This window comes from Athene noctua, chromosome 10 (genome assembly GCF_965140245.1).
Source record: "Athene noctua chromosome 10, bAthNoc1.hap1.1, whole genome shotgun sequence".
Lineage (NCBI taxonomy): Eukaryota > Metazoa > Chordata > Aves > Strigiformes > Strigidae > Athene > Athene noctua.
The window spans coordinates 3,797,114-3,818,245 of NC_134046.1; the positions used below are offsets into that span (position 1 = coordinate 3,797,114).

Here is a 21,132-nt window from a genome sequence, read left to right on the forward strand (position 1 = left end):
AGTTACCCAAACAGGAATGAAACCAGCAGGGTTCCCCTGGGTTATTGAACTCAGCCCCTGCTATCATAGGCAACCACGTTCTGTAACCCCTCGTGTGAAATGAATGAATGATTTGTTGGTTTTGATGCTCTGAATTTGATTTGATTTCCTTGTTAGATGTGTTAGGTTTTAGGAGACTTTTCATTTGACATTTTTGATAAGATTTCTTAGTTCTTTATAAGCCAACAAATAACAAACTAACATTGCATTATGGATTACTCAGGCTAGTATCTAAATGTATCTGGTTTTAACTAATTAAGTAAAGCAGAACAAATAATGGAGAAGAAATGCTGACATACTTTTTAAAATTTTTGTAATAGCATTTAGTAGTCTTTTCTAGTCTTCAGCTCAGAAGAACTTTCTGCTAGTCCACGTTGAACATCATCAGTCCTACCAGCTCTTGTCATGTTTCCAGTGCAGTGTACATTTGTAAGGGGAGTAAAGAGCAGAGCTAAATTGTACAGGTAAATCTTGATATCAGCAAACCAAATTAGAGATTTACAGTACTCTGGAAGAACAAAGTAAGATAAAAATGTAAAAACTGATGTTGGACACATTGAAGACATGACAAAATTCAAGCAGGAATATTTCTTTTCATTTAAGCATTTGGCTGTCTGGGGCATTATGGTTCAGTAGGTCAAGAATGAAAGTTAGAAAAATTATATTTCCAATTAAAGGAAAAGAAAATAAAGTAATTGTCTGCATTATATAGTTTAGGACAGGCTAATAATCATTCTGGTAAACAATTCAGCTAGATACATGTTCTTGGATACTAACATTTATGACTCTCTTAAACATAACACTTACAGAATCTCTTTTAAACTGTTTTATTAATGTCCTCAATATTAAATTTGGAGTGTTTACTCTTGATCAATTGTGATTAGCAGCTTGAAGATAACAGGGTGATCATGATTCCCTTGGTACACTAGTGCAAATTCTAAGAATACAAAAACCCATAGGAAAAACCTCTTGCAGTGATTACTGAATTTTCATTTAGGTGTTTATTTTTAGTTATGAAACATCTAAACCTGGGGCTCTTGACTGTACTGGCAAATATTTTTATAATGATTGTAAGTATTTAGCTGTCATTCTTTAAGACTTACTCAAACTATGAGTTTTCTGACACATGGCAAGAATTGTTCAGAAAGTTTATTTTTGTGCTTTTTGAAAACTTTGAGCGTATTAGTTTACTTCCAGCTTATGCAGTACCCTAGTAAAATATGTCAAGAAATCGGGATTTAAGACAACTGATTGATAAACAGTAATCAAGTAGAAAGGTCAGGCTGACCTTATACATTTAAATATTGTTTATATTCTGTTTTGTCCAGAAGAAGAACGAATTCTATTTCTACAATTCTCAAATTGTTGACCAAATGTGATGATAATGCTTTCATATCCCATAAGTGGTAGTAGCACATTCTCACATACTACTTCATCTTTCTCACCCTGTAGTACTGAGAACACGGGGATTCATTCTGCTCCCCATTTCTGCAACACTTGCTACTTATTCATCTCCTAGGTTGATGTGTTCCCTGAGGGGGAGGGATAGTGTTGGCTTGCTTGGTGTTAAACAATTTGACAGCTATAAAGGCTCTGCAGGGCATCCCATTTGCTTCTTGACCAGAGAAACATGGCTTTGTGTGCTGGTCAGATTGAGCCAGCAAAGCAGGGGTCTGTGGGTGGGATAGTGAGAAACTCCAGAGACTGTGCAGGAGGGTCATCCTGGAAAAGGGGGACTTATCTAATCATGTTCATGGAATTATTTATAGACGTGTAGAGTGGTAAAGGAGTGTTCCCATGAAGAGAAAACTGCCTTTTCCAGGAAATGCTGAGGGAGAAATGAGAGCTTCATGTTCCCCTAGAAATTTGTCTAACAAATAGATGATTTGTGTATAGCATGTTTGGCCATGTAACGTGTTGAGGTTCCATGGCATGTGCACAAACCCCAAGCATTGTGTCGATCAGTTATTTGTATACAAGCTGGTGACTGACTTGATTAAAATAATCCTCTGTTTGCAAAATCATAAGCTACGCCTATGTAGAAACTAAAAAGAAAAAAAAAAAAAACAAAACACCCCAACTGACTCATTTTAAAATCTCCTGGCTTATAGAATGCCGTAGATTGTGGTGCCATGGGCAGTTTCAGTGCTAATTACCCAGCAGAACTGTCATCTTACTGCTGCTTTAAGTGACTTGGCAATGCCTGAGCCTCCTGCTAGCGTGAGTAACTCATGTTACACGGCCTGCTGACTGACTCAGTCTGCCCAGGCTTGGTTTGGATGGCCTGAAAACCATACATATTCCTTCCTCCCAAGAGTTGGACTGTGTTGAAATTCATACTTGCTTGATTACATTTCTTGATCTTCCTCCAAGCATAGGGGCTCCTGAAAAACTTTGTTAGTCACTTCCTTTTCTGTAGTGAAAGAGGCTGCAGAGAATACCAGTGGGTTTGTCAGCCCTTGGTTAGTGACTACGGGGTGCAGGGAGGTAGGAGAAATCAGTGATACCTCCTTTTTCAGTATCAAAGCTATTTCAAAACTGAAGGAAAGAGAGCACTGATATTTTGTCCCACTATAACAATTGATATGTAACATTGAAGAGGATTTTGCTCTTGGCAGTATATGAATGAAAGTTAATTGTGATTTTTGGAATGAAGTGTGTGACGCCTACTACAGTCTCACTTGGGCATAGTTTCTACTCTTTTAGTTTTAGCATCTTTCAGAAAAGTTTTTTGCTAGATTTTTATATTGCCATTTCTAGACACCTTTGATTCATTCCACAGAACACCCACTCTCCAGCAGACTCGCTTACTTCTTCATGGGATAGAAAAAAATCTGACAAAATATGACACCCATACCATACACGTGACAGAAGGTTTTGCCAATTATTTCTGTTTATCTGAGTGACCTGGTATAATTTATCTCTTTTGCATGTTCCTGTACTCCTTCCTCAAGCTTCTTTTGGCCTTTGTGGGATAAGAATGAGATAATACTTTTCACATCCAATAACTATATGAGCAGAATAATTGAATTATATAATCTAGTGAAGCAATATATGATTGTTATTTCCCTCATATTTTTATACCAGCAAAGTAACATGGCTGTCAGGATCTGTGACGATTTCTGTGTTAATAAATAAGTAATCAAATGAACAAGACTTCCTTCAGTTAGTCCCTCTGGTAGGGCAACTTTCAGCAGAGACTCAGTGAAGTGAGCGGGATCAAATCTGCTGTCCCTGGAATCAGGTGCTAAGCCCTCTCCTAAGATACAATTGCTGAATAAATGTTTACATATGTAGAAGATAATTTTGCTTAAATGTTACTGAATCCTGTTTTCCTGTGTAGCAAATATTATCATTGGAAATACCAATTCCAAACCCAGCAATGTTTCTCTTTTGCTTCTCTCTAGCAATCTGATATGACAGTGTGGTGTTTTTTTTGATTTAGGTTTGTTGTTGGTTTTTTTATTTTTCCCCCATCCATTCTCATACAACATTTTAACATGCTGTTTTCAGAGAGTGTAGGTATAGAATTTTGTATTTGAATAATGTTTAAATCGATGTCCCCTGACAGTTTCTGGCTGCTCTTTTCCTCGTAAGATGAACTTTCATAAGAGACCCGTATGACTTAGTTCTTCAGACTCCCTAGTTCTTCTCCATTTTGACAATGGGGGATTCTTTATGTTGAGCTCTTCATTCTTCTGGCTCCTACCAAAGATGAGCAGTCACCTCACAAAGTAGATATGTTGTTAAAGGCTGATATCTCTGGGCTTTCTGTGAGTTGCAGCATTTTCTTCACACCCTGGCAAGTTGAGATGTTAGGATATGATAATATTATGCATAGTAAAAACTTTTTAGTAGCTTTTAGCCTTTTAAAATGACACCTTTAAAAAATAATCTTCAAAGAAAGCTTTTATATTAGTTATTGCCATGCAGCATGTTGGTATTTGGTAAAGAACATAGTTTTGTGATCCTGTTAAAATAGGACGTCTAAATAGTAGCAGTGAAGCAAGAAGAAACACTTTGGGGAAGCTGTTTCGAGTATTTTCTCTTGCAGGATACTATCTGCTACTTCAGTGATAAAATCTCATCAGTTCGAATCATCAAGGGAGGAAGACTGAGTGACTAACTTTCTCTGTGTCTCTTTACTTTCTACTTACCAAACTACCTGATTATCAGAGGGTGACTTGAAAACCATGATCTGGTTTCTTCTCTTGCAGCTATTGAATTAATTTCTATATTGATTATTCACCATCTTATAAAACTGATGGCATAATAACTTCTGCTGAAAGATTTTTTCAGGCAGATGATAAATTGTAAGAGACTTTGAGTTTAAAAATTCACGTTTTTACAAATGGCACAAACAGCGTTCCTGTTTCACCAACCTGATGCTTATATCATTTTTTGCTATCCCTAATGATTGCAAAACTGATATCATAACTAGAATGAAAATAATTCATTTTGAAAAATGTTGATATGAGCAAAAGCCAAGTGTGTGGGATGACAGATGAAAGTGGTGATAAATTGTGTGGGTGCTCTCCTGTAAGAATGTGTCTGAATCATTATTCGTTAAACAACAAAAAAAAAAGCTTGTTTTCTCTGTTTGCAATATTGGGACTTATTTAAAAATTCTTGGCATGTAATTGGTGTTCAGTGAATAATGAAAAACTTATTTTTGGAAATTAACAGTCGTGACTTCACCTTTACTTGGATTTCACACTGTTGTGAATAATTCTGCTTGTAATTGCTAGAGTTTTTAATGACAGAGAGAAATACAACACTTGGTGAGCATCCTTATTTAAAACTTAGGTCAATGCAATACCTGGTCAAATGAAATCTGATCCAGTCCACTCCGTGCAAATACAAGGCAATATAAGTGCTATTGTGGAGTAGAATTCATCCAGTTTTCCTCTTTTTATTTAGTCTTTCTAAATAATTGTTCATACTTAGTGTTGCATAATGATTAAAAGTTGTTAATCTAAAGTCATATGTTTTAACTCAAATTAGCCCTATTAATTGGGAGAATAAGGTATAGCTATGCACATTTATTAAGCAATTGATGCAGTGATGACCAGTCTTTTCAAAAATGTTCAGGTGGCAAAAGGTGCAGGTGATGAATTTTCATTAATTCTTTTACATGAAAGATCTTTAAAAAGCCTACATAAGTGTTAGTCCATATCTTTAGATACATAAATACTTTTGAAAAATCAGCCTTTGGCTGATTTCTTTTAAAAATAAAATTTCATTCTCTCACTTTTTGATAGGTTGGAATTTAATTTTCTTTTTTTGAGGTGAGATGGAGAAGAGGAGAATTGCTTCCTCCCTGCACCTCCCCTTTTGTTTTGAGCCCAAGCTGTTTTTTAACATGTGAATGAATTCAAGCCCAAATGAAAATATTCCCACATGGTTTGTTGTGCACAAGAAACTGAAAGCAAACACACTGCAGGAAATCTCAAAATGCATGTCACGTTACAGGCTAAAAAGGCAGTTTTATGCTTAGTGCAAATATGGTGATGTGTATGTGGAGTGACCTCAGGAGTTAGATGTGCTTTGTGGTTTTCTTGTGAATAAGCAAGGCAGCACTTTATCCCTTTTTTAATACAGAGTTTTAGACAAAGTCATAGATGTTATGCTCTTATACTGATTAATACAGTTATGGCAAGTTTAGGTTTCTGTAACTTCAGATTAAATGTGAAATGGGTTGAATAGTCCATGTAGAACAGAAAAGTTTAAGCATACCAGCTTTATATATGAATAATATGAAAGGATATTTTTAAATATGAAAGGATATCCCATGTATTTTCAGAAACTTCACTGATTTTTAACACCAGGACACCTTGATGGGACTGTGTGTATACCAAATAATGCAGAGATTTGATCAGCATGCTTTTAAAGACTAGCTACAGGGATAGAGTGGGTGTAAAGCAGTCTCAGTTAGGAATTGCTGTGAATGCTTTTACAGTGCTCTCATTTAAAGAAAGACTTGAAACTTGACTTTGAGAGATGCGTTCTGCACGGATATTTGGCTGCCTGAAGCACTACCTTGGTTTGAATTAGTGTGTCTGAATGTATGTTTTTCCCACGTCTCCAGAATTTGGGATAGGAAGGAGTGTAACCTTCTTAAACTCACTAATCTTCTGTAACGGAAAAACACAGAACTAAGTGGTTATGAATAAAGCCTACAAGTTCTAGCAGATGAAGTTCTGCCTAATATTAGTCTTTTGCTAGACTACTTCAACTGTGTATTTCCTGTAAATGAATCCTTTTGTTCAGTGAGCCACTGAAGTCGAGAGCTGACTCACCCTGAAGATGAGTTACATCAAGTCAAATAGTTACACCTTCTCCATTACTAACAATCACCAGGGCATCCGAGTTGGTCAGTAGCTACACAGAAATGGGGGTAGCTGCTGGGTTTTTATTCAAGGGAGTGGATGTTAGGTTTCCACGTTTCCTGTGTTGCCTGTGCTCCAGGAGTTAAAGCACCGGGGATCTGGGGGCTTCCACATCATTGCTCTGCACACAATCCTTTTGTGTCAAAGCCATGCTAATTTTATATTGTTTCCTGTCACTACAGGTAAATAGGCATTACTTGTTCTATTAGGGGTAATGTGATTTTTAATCTATTTGGACGTTCTCTAGAAATCTTTAAAAATTGTATCTAAGTTGCTGAACCATTAATTTCAGAAATGAAATTTCCTTCTAACACTTTTGACATCCTTCAATTCTCTGTCACGATAGATGTCAGAAAGATATGGGTAATTTTCATTGCTAAATACCTGCTCTGCTCTAACACACAAGCACTTCGCTGCACTTTTCCCAAGGTGCTGGTGGTTCTCTTAAAATATTATGTGCCTTATTTTAGGTTTAGCATTCACATACCAGAACTGAAAGCATAAAAACCAAAAAATGCCTTGATCTGCAACCTGAAAGTGTATTTCTTATTTCTAGACTGTAAAAACACCTTTTCTGTTTTAGTCCTCAGATTATCTTTTCTATCTACTATTTACAACTAAAAGCCTGTAACATATGTGCCTTTTTTTTTCCCCCCAAGGTATATATTTGAGCCATTTCTTGGAACTTGCTGTGTTTTGATGTAAAATGAACATTCTCTGGGCTGTTTTTAACTGAGATAAAGTATCACTGTGTTTATCAGGCATGTAAACAGTATTGGTGCTTAATTTCTGGTTTTATCTGCCTTGTTTACGTAACCATTTAGAAATGTGGTAAGATTTATGTGATGGGTTAAAACAGAAGCTCATTAAAGCAGAAGGCTTACTTCTACAATTGTGAATCTGGGTGCTCTGAAATAGTAGTAGCATCATGTTTTCCAGGAGACCTTTTTTATGGATGACTATCTCATCGGTAAGGCTCTCTTAGAAGGCTTGAACAAGGTCAGCAGCATGTTTATCCATTTCAGTCTTCTGATTTCTTAACTTGCAAGAATAAAGCTTGCTTCATTTGAATTTCTCAGAATGCACCACACAGAATAATATCTAACTCTAAAATGCTCTGCTATTGTTGTAAGATATTTGTTTAAATGTAGTAAAGGGAGTTGGACACAAAAATAGCAAATTGTAAGTTTCTGTTTAAGATGGAAGGGGCAATATTTTGGGTTTGGTTGTTACCATGTCAGAGCGGTGAACTCCTTTGATACTGCCACATGGAAAGCTTTCTGATTTTTAAGTAGTCCTCTACCACGATGGAAAGGTTTTTGGGTTGTTTTTTTTTTTTTTTGTTTGGTTTTTTTTTTAATGCAGACTTACCTCTTGCTGCAAGGTCCACAGCACCCTAGTGTCTGATGGAATACTGGGCTCTACTGGTATGAATAGAGACATGGAAGCCAGAAGTGCAGGAGCCCTATTAGTTGTGGCTTAGTTAGCTGATGATTCCTGTGAAATCAGGTAATCTTGTCCTTTGGCTTCTCCAGCTGTACAGGAGAGAGGCTACATGCAGAGTGCTATATTTTATCTACAGAGTGCTTTTGTGATAAGTCCTCTGTAAATTGTAGATTTTCAAATTAATAAAAATTACAGTCTAGGAATTATGTAGCATTATTGGTGTATGCACAAATGTGTGACAACCTAGAGGCACTTTATTCAGTTATTTTTGCAGTGTTTTATTCTGTGAAACAAATTAGCTTCATGACTTCATTATTATTATTCCCCAGCATTTGGCTTCTGTGAAGAGGGAGGGTGGCCTTCCAACCACTTGTGAGCAGGTAAAGTGGAAGGATAAGCTAAAGTACTTTGCATAATTCGTACACAAAGGCATTAAGTAAAAGTTGTGCCTCAGTATAATTAAACAGGCAACTACATAAAGCAAATACAGTGATAAACAGCTGTTGGTTAATTGGGGGGGGGGGGGGGGGGGGGGGAAAGAAAAAGGCAAATGGCATGCTCATCAGGTTATATTAAAGAGGTAGAAAAGCCTAAGATGGTTCTATCCCCAGTCCTGCATTGGCACAAGTTTTTGTTTTAATTGCTCCTGAGTAGGAAGAGGATTTAAATAAAATTACCCAGGCTGAGGATTGTCCTCCAGTTTTCTTGCAGTTCAGTAGAATGCTTTCCCCCCACCCCCTGTCCCCTGCCCCGATTTGCCTCTTACTTTGACGGGAAATGTCCTTCCATAGTAGATCCCAGGATCAGGTTCTCAAGCGTGCTGAGGAGCCCTTGGTCTGTTATGTGTCTGGTGCTGTATGTCCCTGCCACGTGTGGGATAGCTGTGGCAATGCAAGGCCTGTCGGTTGACTTGGTGTGCTTCCACACTAGATACTGTGTGTTGCAGAAGGAGTTAAGCAAAACAAAACAAAAAAAACCCTGAACAAATAATAATTAAGTAGGAATGTATTGTATTATAAGTTAAAGTGCTTTATGTTTGTCTTTAAAAATCTAGTTGAAGCAGTATTGTCTGCATGTAATGCTTTCCTTATAGGTGGTAAGGAAAGATACACATCTAAAAGACTGTGACTGTTTACTTTCCGTTGATTATTCTAGGTCTTTCATCATGAAAGTTATCATTTGCCCCTAGGGAAATGTAATTTTAAATAGTTTGCCAAATCTTCCTGTAGTGGAAAAAAAAAAAGAATTTGTGGCTCTTCTGCTGCAATGCATTGTCTAAGTTGTTTCACTCTATATCTGATCGTAAGGCCTTTTAAATAAACACTTGAACCCAGATTTTTATTAATCTATGTGAATTTAGTAAAAGCATTTGAACACAAATGTACATATGGAAGTAGTTGTCAACCAACTGTCATAATTTTAAAGGGCTTATTATATTGCTTGTACTTATGTATCTTAGGAGAAAAGATGTCTCTGTGTGTAGAGTTGGATTTCCTGCAAAGAAGAAACCCACATTATCGTAAAAGGTGGCATTTATAATTGATTATGCAGTCTGTTCTGAATTTATGATTGAAATGTAGTATGAAATAGGAGTGTGTGACACTGGCAGTTTTATCACAAGCCATTGTCACGGGAACTGTTGCATTTCTGTCTTGATGGAAAGAAAACAAGGTGGAGAAGTCTGATTTAGATAATGCCACTGGAAAGTAGGTAATTGTACTGAGGGAATGGTCAGCAAAGGTTTTTAAAGGCAAAGATAGTGAGCACTGCAGTACATCATCCAGTTCTCTTAGATGCCTCAGCCTCCTGGGCAAAAGCTTCCATCCAAAATTATGCCTTGGGGTAGCTTTGAGCTAGAGCGGGTCCTTTCATGCTCTGCCTGTGATCTCAGTTTTACTACTCTGTTAACGTAGTGGGCTTTGAGAAATATCAGTAATGTCCCCATCAGAGATGGGCATTTCCAAGTTGAATTAGGGGTATAAGCAAAGCTTTGGGTAAACCAGATGAACATTTTTACCTGTTAACTGTGTATGTACAGTAGTACAGAGAGGCAGTGCTGGCTTTTTGCAGGATTCTAGGGTTTTACAGGCTTAACGGTGTCTCATAGGCTGCTTTGCCTGACGGAATCATCTGTGCAGTTTGCCAACCTGAGCAGGCTTTGGGACCATGTGCAGACCTGCGCCTGAACCTGTAATCCTTGCTGGACTGAGCTGGTTTGGCACAGCCACACTGAGTGACTTTGTATCTTCCTAGTTAATCTGTAAGCAGAATAACTCTGCATGTGAAGAACAGAGTTTATTTAGCTTTTATTGTAAATTCCTTTTAACTTTAATGGTCTGAAGCTGTTTCCAGAACTGAAAATCCATTCTTTTCCTTTGCCACTTAAATTCATGATTTCTAACTATTTTTCAGCTGAAAAAAAATCTTACACTTGATTTGACATATATGGCTATGGAATTGGTTGTGTGTTTGAATATTCTGTGTTAGTATTTGACAGAGATTTGAGGGGGTGTTGCTTGCTCAAGTCCCAGTCATTGTAAGTCGTGTCTCGGTTGTGCCTCCTTGAGAATTAAGAATGAAGTCAGGAGGTGATGTGGGTGCTCCTGCATCTGGAGATTTTTATATGGCACAAAGTAAAAGAGAAAGACTGGTCTTTTAAGACCGAAGATCTGAGTTTTGGGCTGGTACAATGACATTCTTTTAAAGTAAAAAATTTACATTTGATTTCAGTCAATTCTCATTAGTGAAGGCTGAAACAGCTGATTTTCCTGCAGATGGCTTAACTGTTTTTCAGGTTTCAGTGTTGCTTTTCATTCTAACTGTCATAAATGTGAAAATCGTTCAGGTAGTGCAAATAGGTGCAGGTTTTGTTTCTCACTTGCTGGATCGAGGTATGAATCTGTCGTCTGCTTTGACATGGTGAGATCTTTAACTCGGGAAACAAAGTGCAATTTCTAAACCAAAAAATTCTGATCTATCCAGCAACAGAAGCGAGAGGAAACTTGAAGTTGTTTCCCAAATGCAGAAAATGACACTGAGCTGTGCCAGCAAAGACCTATGTATAGGCTCTGTTTAAACCTCTTAAGTTCATCTTGACTACATCCTTTTGGAAGTGTCTGCTTTAGCGATCAGCTGTCGAAGAGGCAGTGACAAGCCACTGGAAGTGGTCACCTTTCCAGCTGGCATAGTGCTCCCAGAAGAGGCTATACATCTGTCCCTTGAGAGACGGACTTATAAAATGTTTGAAGATTTGGCAAATTCAAATGCAAAGAATGTCACCTTAAACGTAGCACAAGGTTACTGATCTGAATAAAAAACTGAAATAGTTGTTCTGCATGCACTGCTCTGGGTGGATCTTCATTAATGGTTCTCATAGGATCAGGTGGAGGTAATGCATCCTCGTAAGTAAAGACGAGTTACTAGGATTTCACTCTGAAGTACAGAAGGTGCTATCCAAAATTGCAAAGAGAATAGGGCAGAATATGTCTTTGCTGCTTCTTCCAGTAACAACAGAAATATTAACAATGCACTCACCTTACATAAAATGTAGAATCTTCATGTCCAGTGTGAAAATTTTTCCTGCTCTTGTGTGTCTGAAGGTCTTCAGGCCTCATCCTGTTGGGTGCTCTTCTGAAAAAAAAACCCAACAGTGATCTCTCAGCTCCCTGGTTGGTATGCATTTCTCACAAAGGCTTTGTTTGATTATGGGAGCTAAATGCTGAATTATTATGCAGATTTGCATAGATTGCAAGGCGTTTGATCTTGACAAAACACGTATTTTTGCAGAACAATATTATCTTGGGAACAATTACAACTTGCATAAACAAAGGTGATGTTTGTACTGGCAAACTTTTCTTGCTACTTCTCATTCTTTCCCCACCCCTGGCTTCCCCTCACCCATCCACTGCTTATGTCATTGCTGCAACTAGAACGTTGTTGCTTTCAGATGCTGTCACCTGCATAACAAAGCAGCGATCGAGTTGTGGCATTTCTGAGCCTTCAGAAGTGTTAACAGATGTGCTTGTTCTTGAAAGCCAAAGAAGGTGCTGTATGAGGAGAAAGCTAAACTAGCTGTAGAAGCTGCAGAAGCTAAGAGAGACTAAATGTAGATGGTAGGATAAAAGCCTGAATTTCTTTTTATCTTAAAGCTTCTTAAGATTGAAAACTTTTTTTTTTTTTTTATTTTCCAAAGCTATTTGAACTATGTGGGTAGATTTGGAAGGAAGCTCGGTCTGCATGATCTATGCTGATATAACTAGTATTGGAAATACGTAACTGGGGTGTGTGTCACACATGTACGTAACTTTCACTGATGCATTCATGTTTAGCATTTGCTCAGGGGCAGAGTTGTGCTGAAAATCTCACATAGGAAAGGTGTGATTTCAGAAGTCACTTCACATTATAATTGTGAGCTTTAGGTTGCGCGTGAAGAAAAAAATCTTCGCCAGGAGAGTGGTGAAGCAGGTTAGCCAGAGATGTGCAATCCCTGCTCAGGGAGGTTTCCAGGTCAGCCCCAATCTCACATTGCAAATAGCTCCCCTTTAAGAGGTAGGTTGGACTGGATGGCCTTCAGGGAGAGATCCCTTCCAACTGCTGTTTCAGTGAGATGCTACCAACACATTTCTTCAGGATAATCTTGTGAGAATAAGCTTGCCTTGGAGTACCTGTTTTATTGGGACACTGAAAGAGTTAATATGTGAATTCAGTCATGTATAAAATAGTGGGCAAGGATGTTTCCGCTCTGCCAAGATTAAAGATAGATGGTTTTTCATTGGGACTGGCTGTATTGTAACCCACAAATGCCTTCAGGAGTCCTGAAATTAACTTCCATAGATTTCTGGGAGGAGTTGGCAGAGTTTAGGGTAGTTACAGGGGTTCTTTTCAGTCAAAAGAATAGAGAAGCAACACCGTTTGAGCACAGGTAACATGAAACATGTTGAAGGTAAGACGGACACACAGATCTTGACAGGTAGTAAGTTCACCAGTACAGACTTCCACAAGTAATTTACCACTTAAAAATAGTGGAAAGAAAAATTAGATGTATTGCAACGTAAACCACAGGATGGTGTTGATGTAATGTTTGACTTTTCTTTGCATTAGTCATGTTTTAAAATATTTGGAAAATGCTGTTGGTTGTTATGAGTAGGCTGAAAAGCTTTCTGTGGGCTTTCCAGCATATCACAATATTAATTTAAGCTTGAGGTCAGAATTAATCATTTTTGTCTCTGTCTCCCCCCCTCCCCCTTTTTTTTTTTTAACCATCCCACAACAGATATGTTGCATTAAGTGCTACAGCTCTGCTTGCAAGTAAATAAAGTCCTGTCAGTCTGAGCTGTCAGTCCAAAATGTCTGCCCTACCGCTTCTACGTGAAAAAAGAAATCCCAGCAGGAGGTTGAAGAACGAAAATTATAATGGGAAGGCTTTCTACTTAACAGCATGGGAAGAAGTAGTATTTTTGCCACACTGCTCTTGTATTTCTGTGGTGCCCATTCATGGGCACTCAGGAGTGATTTCCATATGTAAGAGGAGGGCATTAAGTCCTAGTCTGTATCCTTAGCAGGCTTTATGAAGCTGTTTTTGCCCTTACTGGGTAAGATGAAATAGGGCAGACAAATCCCAACCAAAAGCCGTTTGATACTGAAGTTGTAGAGAACTGTGTTTTGATTGCTGAATGTTTTAAGAGAAGGTTTTGCTCTAATGCTGTAGTCTTAGCTGTGGTAATTAAACTTGTTTTCCCAAGGAAATCTTAAAGAGAATTTCCTCAATTCCAAAGCATATTCTTAGCAATAGCTTCCCTGCAGTTGAGGCAGGAACAAAATCTTATTTGCAGCTTAATATTGAGAATTTAAATGATAGAATGGTATAGTGAAGTACAGTGATCTCTGAATTCATAGATATGGGGTTTGAATGTGCTTACATGCCAGGTACTTTCAGAAACCTGCAGAAGTGCATGCGTAGTACATACTATAGTGCATAACTGAACTCTAGTTACTGGTAAGATACACTGGTTGTAAAGAATGAGGATACTTTTTTATCTCTAGTTTCACCATACTGTTTAAACCAAGGAGCTTTTCTTCTAAGAAAATGTTCCTTATTAGAAAATCCAAAGCTTTCACAATAGACTTTGATCCTTACTGTAAAATGAAAGGAGGAGGAAAGCTTTCACACTGAAATGCAAATAATGTTCTCTTTGTTAGTGCCTTTGTATTGCATATTAAGTGGATCTTTGCCTATAAGTCCAAGTTCTGCAGCTTTGTAGGTATCTACCTTCCCATAATACAATCATCCTCGAACTGTGGGGTGGACTATACTTTTCTTTCAGCTGAGGAAGAATGCTGTTTATCCTTTGTAAAGTGTCTGCCCTAAATGTGCGTGGACCACTCTGTTAAGCTAAAAGCTTGTGTGTGTTGTAGGTGCACCGTTAATCTACTATTTCTATATTCTTAAACGGTGCAAACAGAAGAGGCAGTGTGACACTGGGTTTATTATGAGTAACTACTACTCTTTAATATGCCTAATGATTACATGATTGGGGTTTTTACATTGTGGTTTGATAAATGGAATGCTTGTGTTGTATTCCAGTCTCTTCAACCTCTCCAGGAAAAACAGGAATTAAAGTCTAATTTGCTAGGAAAGACCTGTACCTTTTAGGCAGGGGAAGAAAAAAAAAAAAAAAGGCAAGTTGGAAAGAAAGTTATGCTGGACTTGTACATTTTTATAGTCCTTTCGAAAGCATGATGACAAGGTCAGTAGTCCTGTATGCATGTTCAAATTATTTGCAAGTTGCTGAATGCTAGGCCTTCTAGTTTTGGTGGGGTTTTTTTTGGTGGTGGCTTTTTTTTTTTTTAATCGGCTTATTTTTATTTATACTTTCTAAGTCCATTCAGCTGTTAGATGTCACTGCAGTGAGCTTCTGGGCATTCTGCCAAGTCTTCAGTATTGTCAGGATGCTGGATAAAATAAAAGAAAAATGCTTGCCTGTGTTTCTTTGTAAAATTTTACAAGTAGTGTGTAGTCTCAGAAGTAAGACCACCGTTATTAAAGTAAGAGCAGAACTAGATGAAAACAGGACTGACTCTCACTTTCTTTATCTGTACAGCTAGTTAGAATGCAGAGTTCACTTTGACATGTAAGAAATGCAAATGTTCACAAATTAATAAAAAAGCCTGAGCTAGAGCTGTAGGCTTTTGGCAGCCAAAGGTGTCTGTGTTTAATATTGTAAAATTGTGTAAGAGCGTTAACTGTTAAGATAAGTGAAGACAAGCCTTTTCTGAAGTAGTATTAGAACAAAAATGGTTTGAAATTTTAGAAGCTCACCATTATCGTTGCCTCTTACAATGATCCTGTAGTTATAATGACATGTTTGGCAGAGCCTTGTTCCTATGCGCTACGGTGGATGTTTTCCACAAATGTTCTCATCCATTTTTAAAAAATTACTTTATGTATTTTTTTAAAAGTTATTTTTATATCACAGCCTGACATTCATTTCATTCAAATGTAGCAAGATACGGGAGCATATGGGTGAGGGGGACTAAACGGTTTTTGTTATATAATATACTATGGTCAAGCTGATTGTGCATTTCCCAGGTTAATTTCTGTCTATTCTCTGTATTGAAAAAAACACCAAAATATAGGTACTCACTTGCAAACCTGACTCGAGGAGCAAGTGCCACATGCCTCATACTGTTTTTTTTTTTTCTTTTCTTTAGTGTGTTTTGCTATATACATTTCACTACAAAGAACAAAGCACTGTAGCTGCAGTATTTTCCCCCTGCATTCTAGAGATGTTTGTAAATGAATCTAAATGGAGATTGTTATGCTTTGATAAGAATTGAAAGGAAATCTGTGTGTATGCTTTGGAGCACTTGCTAGGCAAGATTATTTTCTATTGTAAATTACAGACTTTTTACATGAGAGTTTGAGAGCAGCCATGCTGTGCCTGCTCAGAGAATAGATAGGGTTTAAGCTGCTGACATAATAACATAAAACAAAATCACTTTTTTTTTTCCTCCTGTAGGAAAATAAAATGCAGAAGAAAGGAATTTAAACTTGATTTGTTTGGTGTTCTCATATAATTGCTTCGTTTTACTAATTTCCTCTCTCTTTCTTTCAAGTTTGTGCTGAAGCTTTTAATCCAGATGAAGAGGAAGAAGATACAGAACAAAGGGTAAGGATGAACGAATCGCATCATGCGTGGTTCTCTACAGTTTGACAGGCAGATGTCTGTACATCACCTTTTCCCTACCACTCGGGTATTTTGTCCCGAGGGGCTGTGTGGTATGCTGACATTGACAGGGTAACAACATTGCTCTGAAATTTAGGACCACTTTATCTCATGCACTTTTTTATTCACTATGGCTTTAATACAATTTGCTTCAAAGGACTCGAGAGCTGTGCTTAAGTCTACCAGCCTTAAAATTTTGGATATTTTCCTTTCTTAATTATCTTAAAGGCTTGTGGAGGCAGTTCCTAGAGCATTGATGCTGTTGTGAAGAATTAGTTAAGCTTTACCACAGCTGTTTCTTCATGGGTGCTTAAAATTCCTCACGTGCTTTTTACTGCCTTTCTTGTCAAAGCAGTTCTGCCTGGGTAGAAGAAATACTTTGCTGAAATATTTTGAGATTGTGGCCACCTGTTGTTCTGTTGGTTTTGAAAGCTGGGAATTTCTAGGAATTGCAGGTCCAGATACTGTAATTGTATTTCTTCCGAGATGCTTTATGTGAGCAAATCCTGTAGCCTGGCTGGTGGGGGTCAGTGTTTTCTCTCTGGACTTGTGGTGTTCCATTTCCAGGTTCCATCTCAAGGGTGCTTTATACTTTTGCAGTGGTACTCCAAGTCTAATGTAATTTCTCTTAAAAAAGAAGATACTTCATAAATACGATGCTATCAAAGAAGACAATGTGTCTGATCATTCAAATGTTTATAAACCTGGATACATTTATTCCATCAAAAGTCTAAATTTTCCTGACTTCTGATAAAATACTCAGTTTTCTTTTAAAACAAGGATCTGAGATCTCTTCAACTTTGGACAATGAATTTTTAGAAATGCCTACTAATGTAACTGTTTTTAGGAAACCTTGTTATCCCAGAAATATGGCTAATGTGGATGTGGGGTAATGAATATTTTTATATATGTTTTCATAATTAGCCCCCCAAAAGCACATATATAAACAATTTTATGACACAGTGAGCATTGGTTCCTTTAACCTGATGTGATGTTTATAATTGGAAAGAAGTAATGAAAAAATCTCTCGAACAGCAAAGCTTTTATTTAAGTAATTTTGCTGAAAAAATATGTGCTGCTTCTGTTATTAGATGGGCTGGGATACATATGTATCATAAATCTTGTACCTGTATGCCAACAATAATATATTGGGACCCATACAGCCAGAGTTTAGAAAGAAAACCGTTGACTTTTTTCTCTGTTCCAAATGCTCGAGCCTTGACTGTGTCTGGGTTAGGAGGGAAGGAAAAGGAAAAGGCATCCTCTTCTTTCTTGTCTTTCTTGACTGTTATTTTGCATGTGCTAATCGTCAGCGTAATGTGTTTCTTATGGCTCTTTATTCTGTCTAGTGTTGTATGTTTATATATAATTACTGTTTATGCAAACAACAAAAAAGAACTATATACTTTGTCACTTGTGTTCTGTGTTTTCAGTCTGTAATCGTACTTCATTGTTGTCATGACAATTTTGGTTTACTTTGTTTTAAAGGTAGTTCATCCAAAAACCGATGAACAGAGATGCAGACTGCAGGAAGCATGTAAAGATATTCTGCTTTTCAAAAACCTAGATCAGGTAATACCATTTTAAGAAAATCTTAACTGGAGTTGATTGTTTGTAGGTACAGGTAATAGCGTGATCTAACAGTCCAGACACTTGTTTGCATTGTGATAGTTCAGAAATTATTAATTATATTCAGGTGTGTTTGGAGAGCAACAATCCATGAACAATATAAACAAACATGTCAAATTGTCAGTTACTGTGATTTTCAGATCGCTCTTCCTGCAAATTCAATTTTTTTTTTTTTTTTTTGCTGTTAGAGAAAAATTTGGGTTTTTTTTATTCTTTTGCTTATCTTTCAATATTTGCTGTTGGAGATCATTGCACCTGATTTCCCTAGGAAACAGTTCATAATTTTATGAGCAATTTAAAAAGGAAATTACTCACACAGTTGTGATATTGAACACTACCCATATTTGCATGATTTCAGATTGCTGCATCTTTTTCTTAAATGTCAACATGTCAGTAGATTTTCTGTAAATGAATGTAAAGTAATCTTTTCAGGTTGTTCTTATTCTTACTTGTTTTATTTTTATTGCTGAAGTTGGTTGTTAATTACTCATTGCCTCAGCATGGCTTTTAAATTATGTGTCTCCATTGCTTGCACTTAGTAATCTTAATTGGTATGAATTTTTTTAATGAGGAACTTAAGAAGAGGCCTTTGGAGATCCTCTAATCCAGTCTCTGAGAGGCCATAGAATAAATACATCTCATCTCTGGTCTGGTGCTTCCATGAAAACAGAACTGACATTTTTGCTAGAGGTTGGGAAAGAATAAAAGCTGTCACACCAGTGATGGTCCCTGCAGCTTCCTGGTTTGAATCATTGAGCTTGAATGGATGTGATAGTTTATGGTTCCAGAAATGCTGCTCAGCTTGCCTTGTAAACCAAGAAGTTCTCCCAGTTCTCAGTTCCTGTTCAAAGTCAAGAGTCATGGAACTGCATTCTCAAAATAATTGTTGAAAGCTTTTGATTGTGGCAGGCTTGAGGATTTGACATTCTGTCATAAAGTTTCCTTGAAAGCTGTTCTTTCCAAGACTGGCCTTTTCCTGTTCTGGAATTCCTGTCATTAAGCCTGTTTACTTTTTAAAGACTTTTTTAAAGACTTTTTAAAGGTTCCTTTTGCAAGTAACTTGATTATATGAAACATATTTAAGAACATTCAGCAGCTGAAGGAGTATGTACAAAATGTGATCACCATTTGAATTGAGCAGGCCAATTTTTTAGCTTCCAACAAAATCATACAGAAGCAAAAATTAATAACCAGTTTATATTCAAAGATGCCTTTGAAAAACAAATCTGAGCTGAGAAAGGGGGCTTGGAAAAACACTGAGCAGCTGAGGAGTAAGGGAAATGATCTTAACTGCAACTGTTAAAGACTCGGGCTTTAAGATGGCACATGGCTGCAAGAGATGACTGCAATCCATACATTGATTAGAGTATTGTAAAGGGCACGTAGCAGAGAGGGGAGAGCTGTGCTAGTAATAGGTGTAAAGGGAGTATGGAACTTGCATCCTTTCGCCTCTCCTCAGTAATTTCTTTTTAACTCCCTCTGTATTATGTGACTGGTTTGGAAGGTTGGCTGTAGAATACCCACTGAAAGGCAGAATGCATGGCGCCTGCTTTTGCTCTGTGTATATTGTCCTTTCATAATTGTGAGGAATACTTTCAAATTAAGGCCTAAAATACATTGTTATGCTTCTTAACTTCTAAAGAGTGCCATGTAAAACTGTTAAATAAAAGGAAACAAATTCAACAACAGCAAAACGGCATAAAACCCCTTTAGGAGTAAATGATTGTGTGACTGAAATGTCCTGGACAAATTCATCCCTTTTCCACTGGTTGCATTGAGGTGAACTGTGCTGAATTTAGGCCCAGTGACTCAACAGCCCTTTTAGATGTCTTCACTTGCATGAATAGTTGCTGTAATACTTGCTATCAAACACAAGGGAGCCGGTGTCCAGTGGATCACTTCTAGCAAGGTTCACGCTGAACTTTGGGCTAAAACCAGTTCAGATTGACACAGAGTTTAACCCTGAGATTTTGAGCATCCTCGATGATAAATCTTATTTATGTTTCCATGTAAGGTGCTGGGGGAGTAGATAACTTCTCTCCTATTAAAAGCTCTCTTATGATGTATCATATGTAGGCTCCACAGTGTCTTATAAATGAGTTTGTAGAATGCTGGTTACAACTGAATTTTGTACTGGGTGAGAGCAATGACTGTTACCCTTACCAGCAAGGCCCCTGAGCATGCTCAGTCCCATATTTAAACCAAGAGGATTTTTTTACAGTTCAGAAATCTGATGAAGCCTGTCCTTTTATTGAGAAGAGCTCAGTGGTTTATTTATTTGAAATAAGTCTTTGCCTGTTTATCCTCCATGTAAAGCATTATTGAGCTAGAGTATTTTTAAAAAGCTTTGTAAACTCTGTATTGCTTATTTTCTGACAACTCTTACTCAAATGCATGCTGTGAAATATGCGGTTAAAATAAATGGCTTTCATGCAATGATTGTTTGCTTAGTTTAAATATCAGGAGGGTTTTTAAAGACAAGAAAACAGAATTCTAGTGAATAGATAGAGGTGATATTTTCAATTTAGTGGTGCCTACAGATGCTGCAATTATTCCCAACTTAAGGAGCACAGTAAATACTTCAAGTGTATCTAGCGGCATAAAGACTACTTTGTGTGTTTGTGCAGTATATTTTTAGAAACTCAGCTGTGATCTACATCTTCAACCTTGAGCATCTGGTCATTGAAAATGCAATGATAGTCTATTGTTAATGGGCTTTGGAATAACAGAAATGGTAAAGCAGGCTAGCATCGAGGCAAGGCGTTTGTACGGCATCATCTCTCTTGGCTTTCGTGGCTTCCCTGCCTGTGCTGCCTACAAAAAAAGTTTAGTCGTGGCTCATCAGAGAAACCTAGATCAAGTCTACTGTGCAGACCAGCATTGTCCCATTTTCTCTATGTGCTCCCCATCTGTATCTCTCTGATCTTGTCTTACGCTGGAATTGCAGGTTCTGTAAGACACAGACTATCCAGGGAAGTAACTCTGGGTGGAGTTTTGTTCAGTACAGCCCTGATCATGACTGGGGCTCTTAGATGAGGGCGGTACAAAGAAGTTACTCATAAATCATGGTGCAGTTTATAGACATATATACATATAATGAAATATAGATACTGTTGACATAAATCAATGTGTATCCATTGCAGTGAAGCTGTGTCAGATTATTGCTGTACATGTGTGCTTTGATCTGCATAAATTAAGCCATTTTGACATGAATTTGAGATAATAGCTCTTCTGTAATGGAAGTATCTGTGTATGTTTGCGTTATTGAACATAGATTAATCTAAGCTGGAATCAAGTGAGGTGCTAGTGGAAGTCAACATTCACCATCAGTATTATTGGTATTTGCATATAGTAAAAATAATGCAACGCATGTTGCACTTCACTGTCCAGATCAAGTCAAATGA

The 21,132-nt window shown here is 37.4% G+C and overlaps 1 protein-coding gene across 4 annotated transcripts in view; it reads left to right on the forward strand.

Moving 5' to 3' along the window:
• The window catches only part of PRKAR2A (protein kinase cAMP-dependent type II regulatory subunit alpha), a 68,274-nt gene that overhangs the window by 27,356 nt on the left and 19,786 nt on the right, over positions 1-21,132 (forward strand). For 3 of the 4 annotated variants that reach the window (XM_074913941.1, XM_074913942.1, XM_074913940.1), the window contains exons 3-4: positions 15,990-16,042; positions 17,588-17,671. In XM_074913941.1, the coding sequence (XP_074770042.1) occupies positions 15,990-16,042; positions 17,588-17,671 (137 nt within the window). The remainder of the gene's footprint in view (positions 1-15,989; positions 16,043-17,587; positions 17,672-21,132) is intronic. The other variant, XM_074913943.1, reaches the window with a different exon arrangement.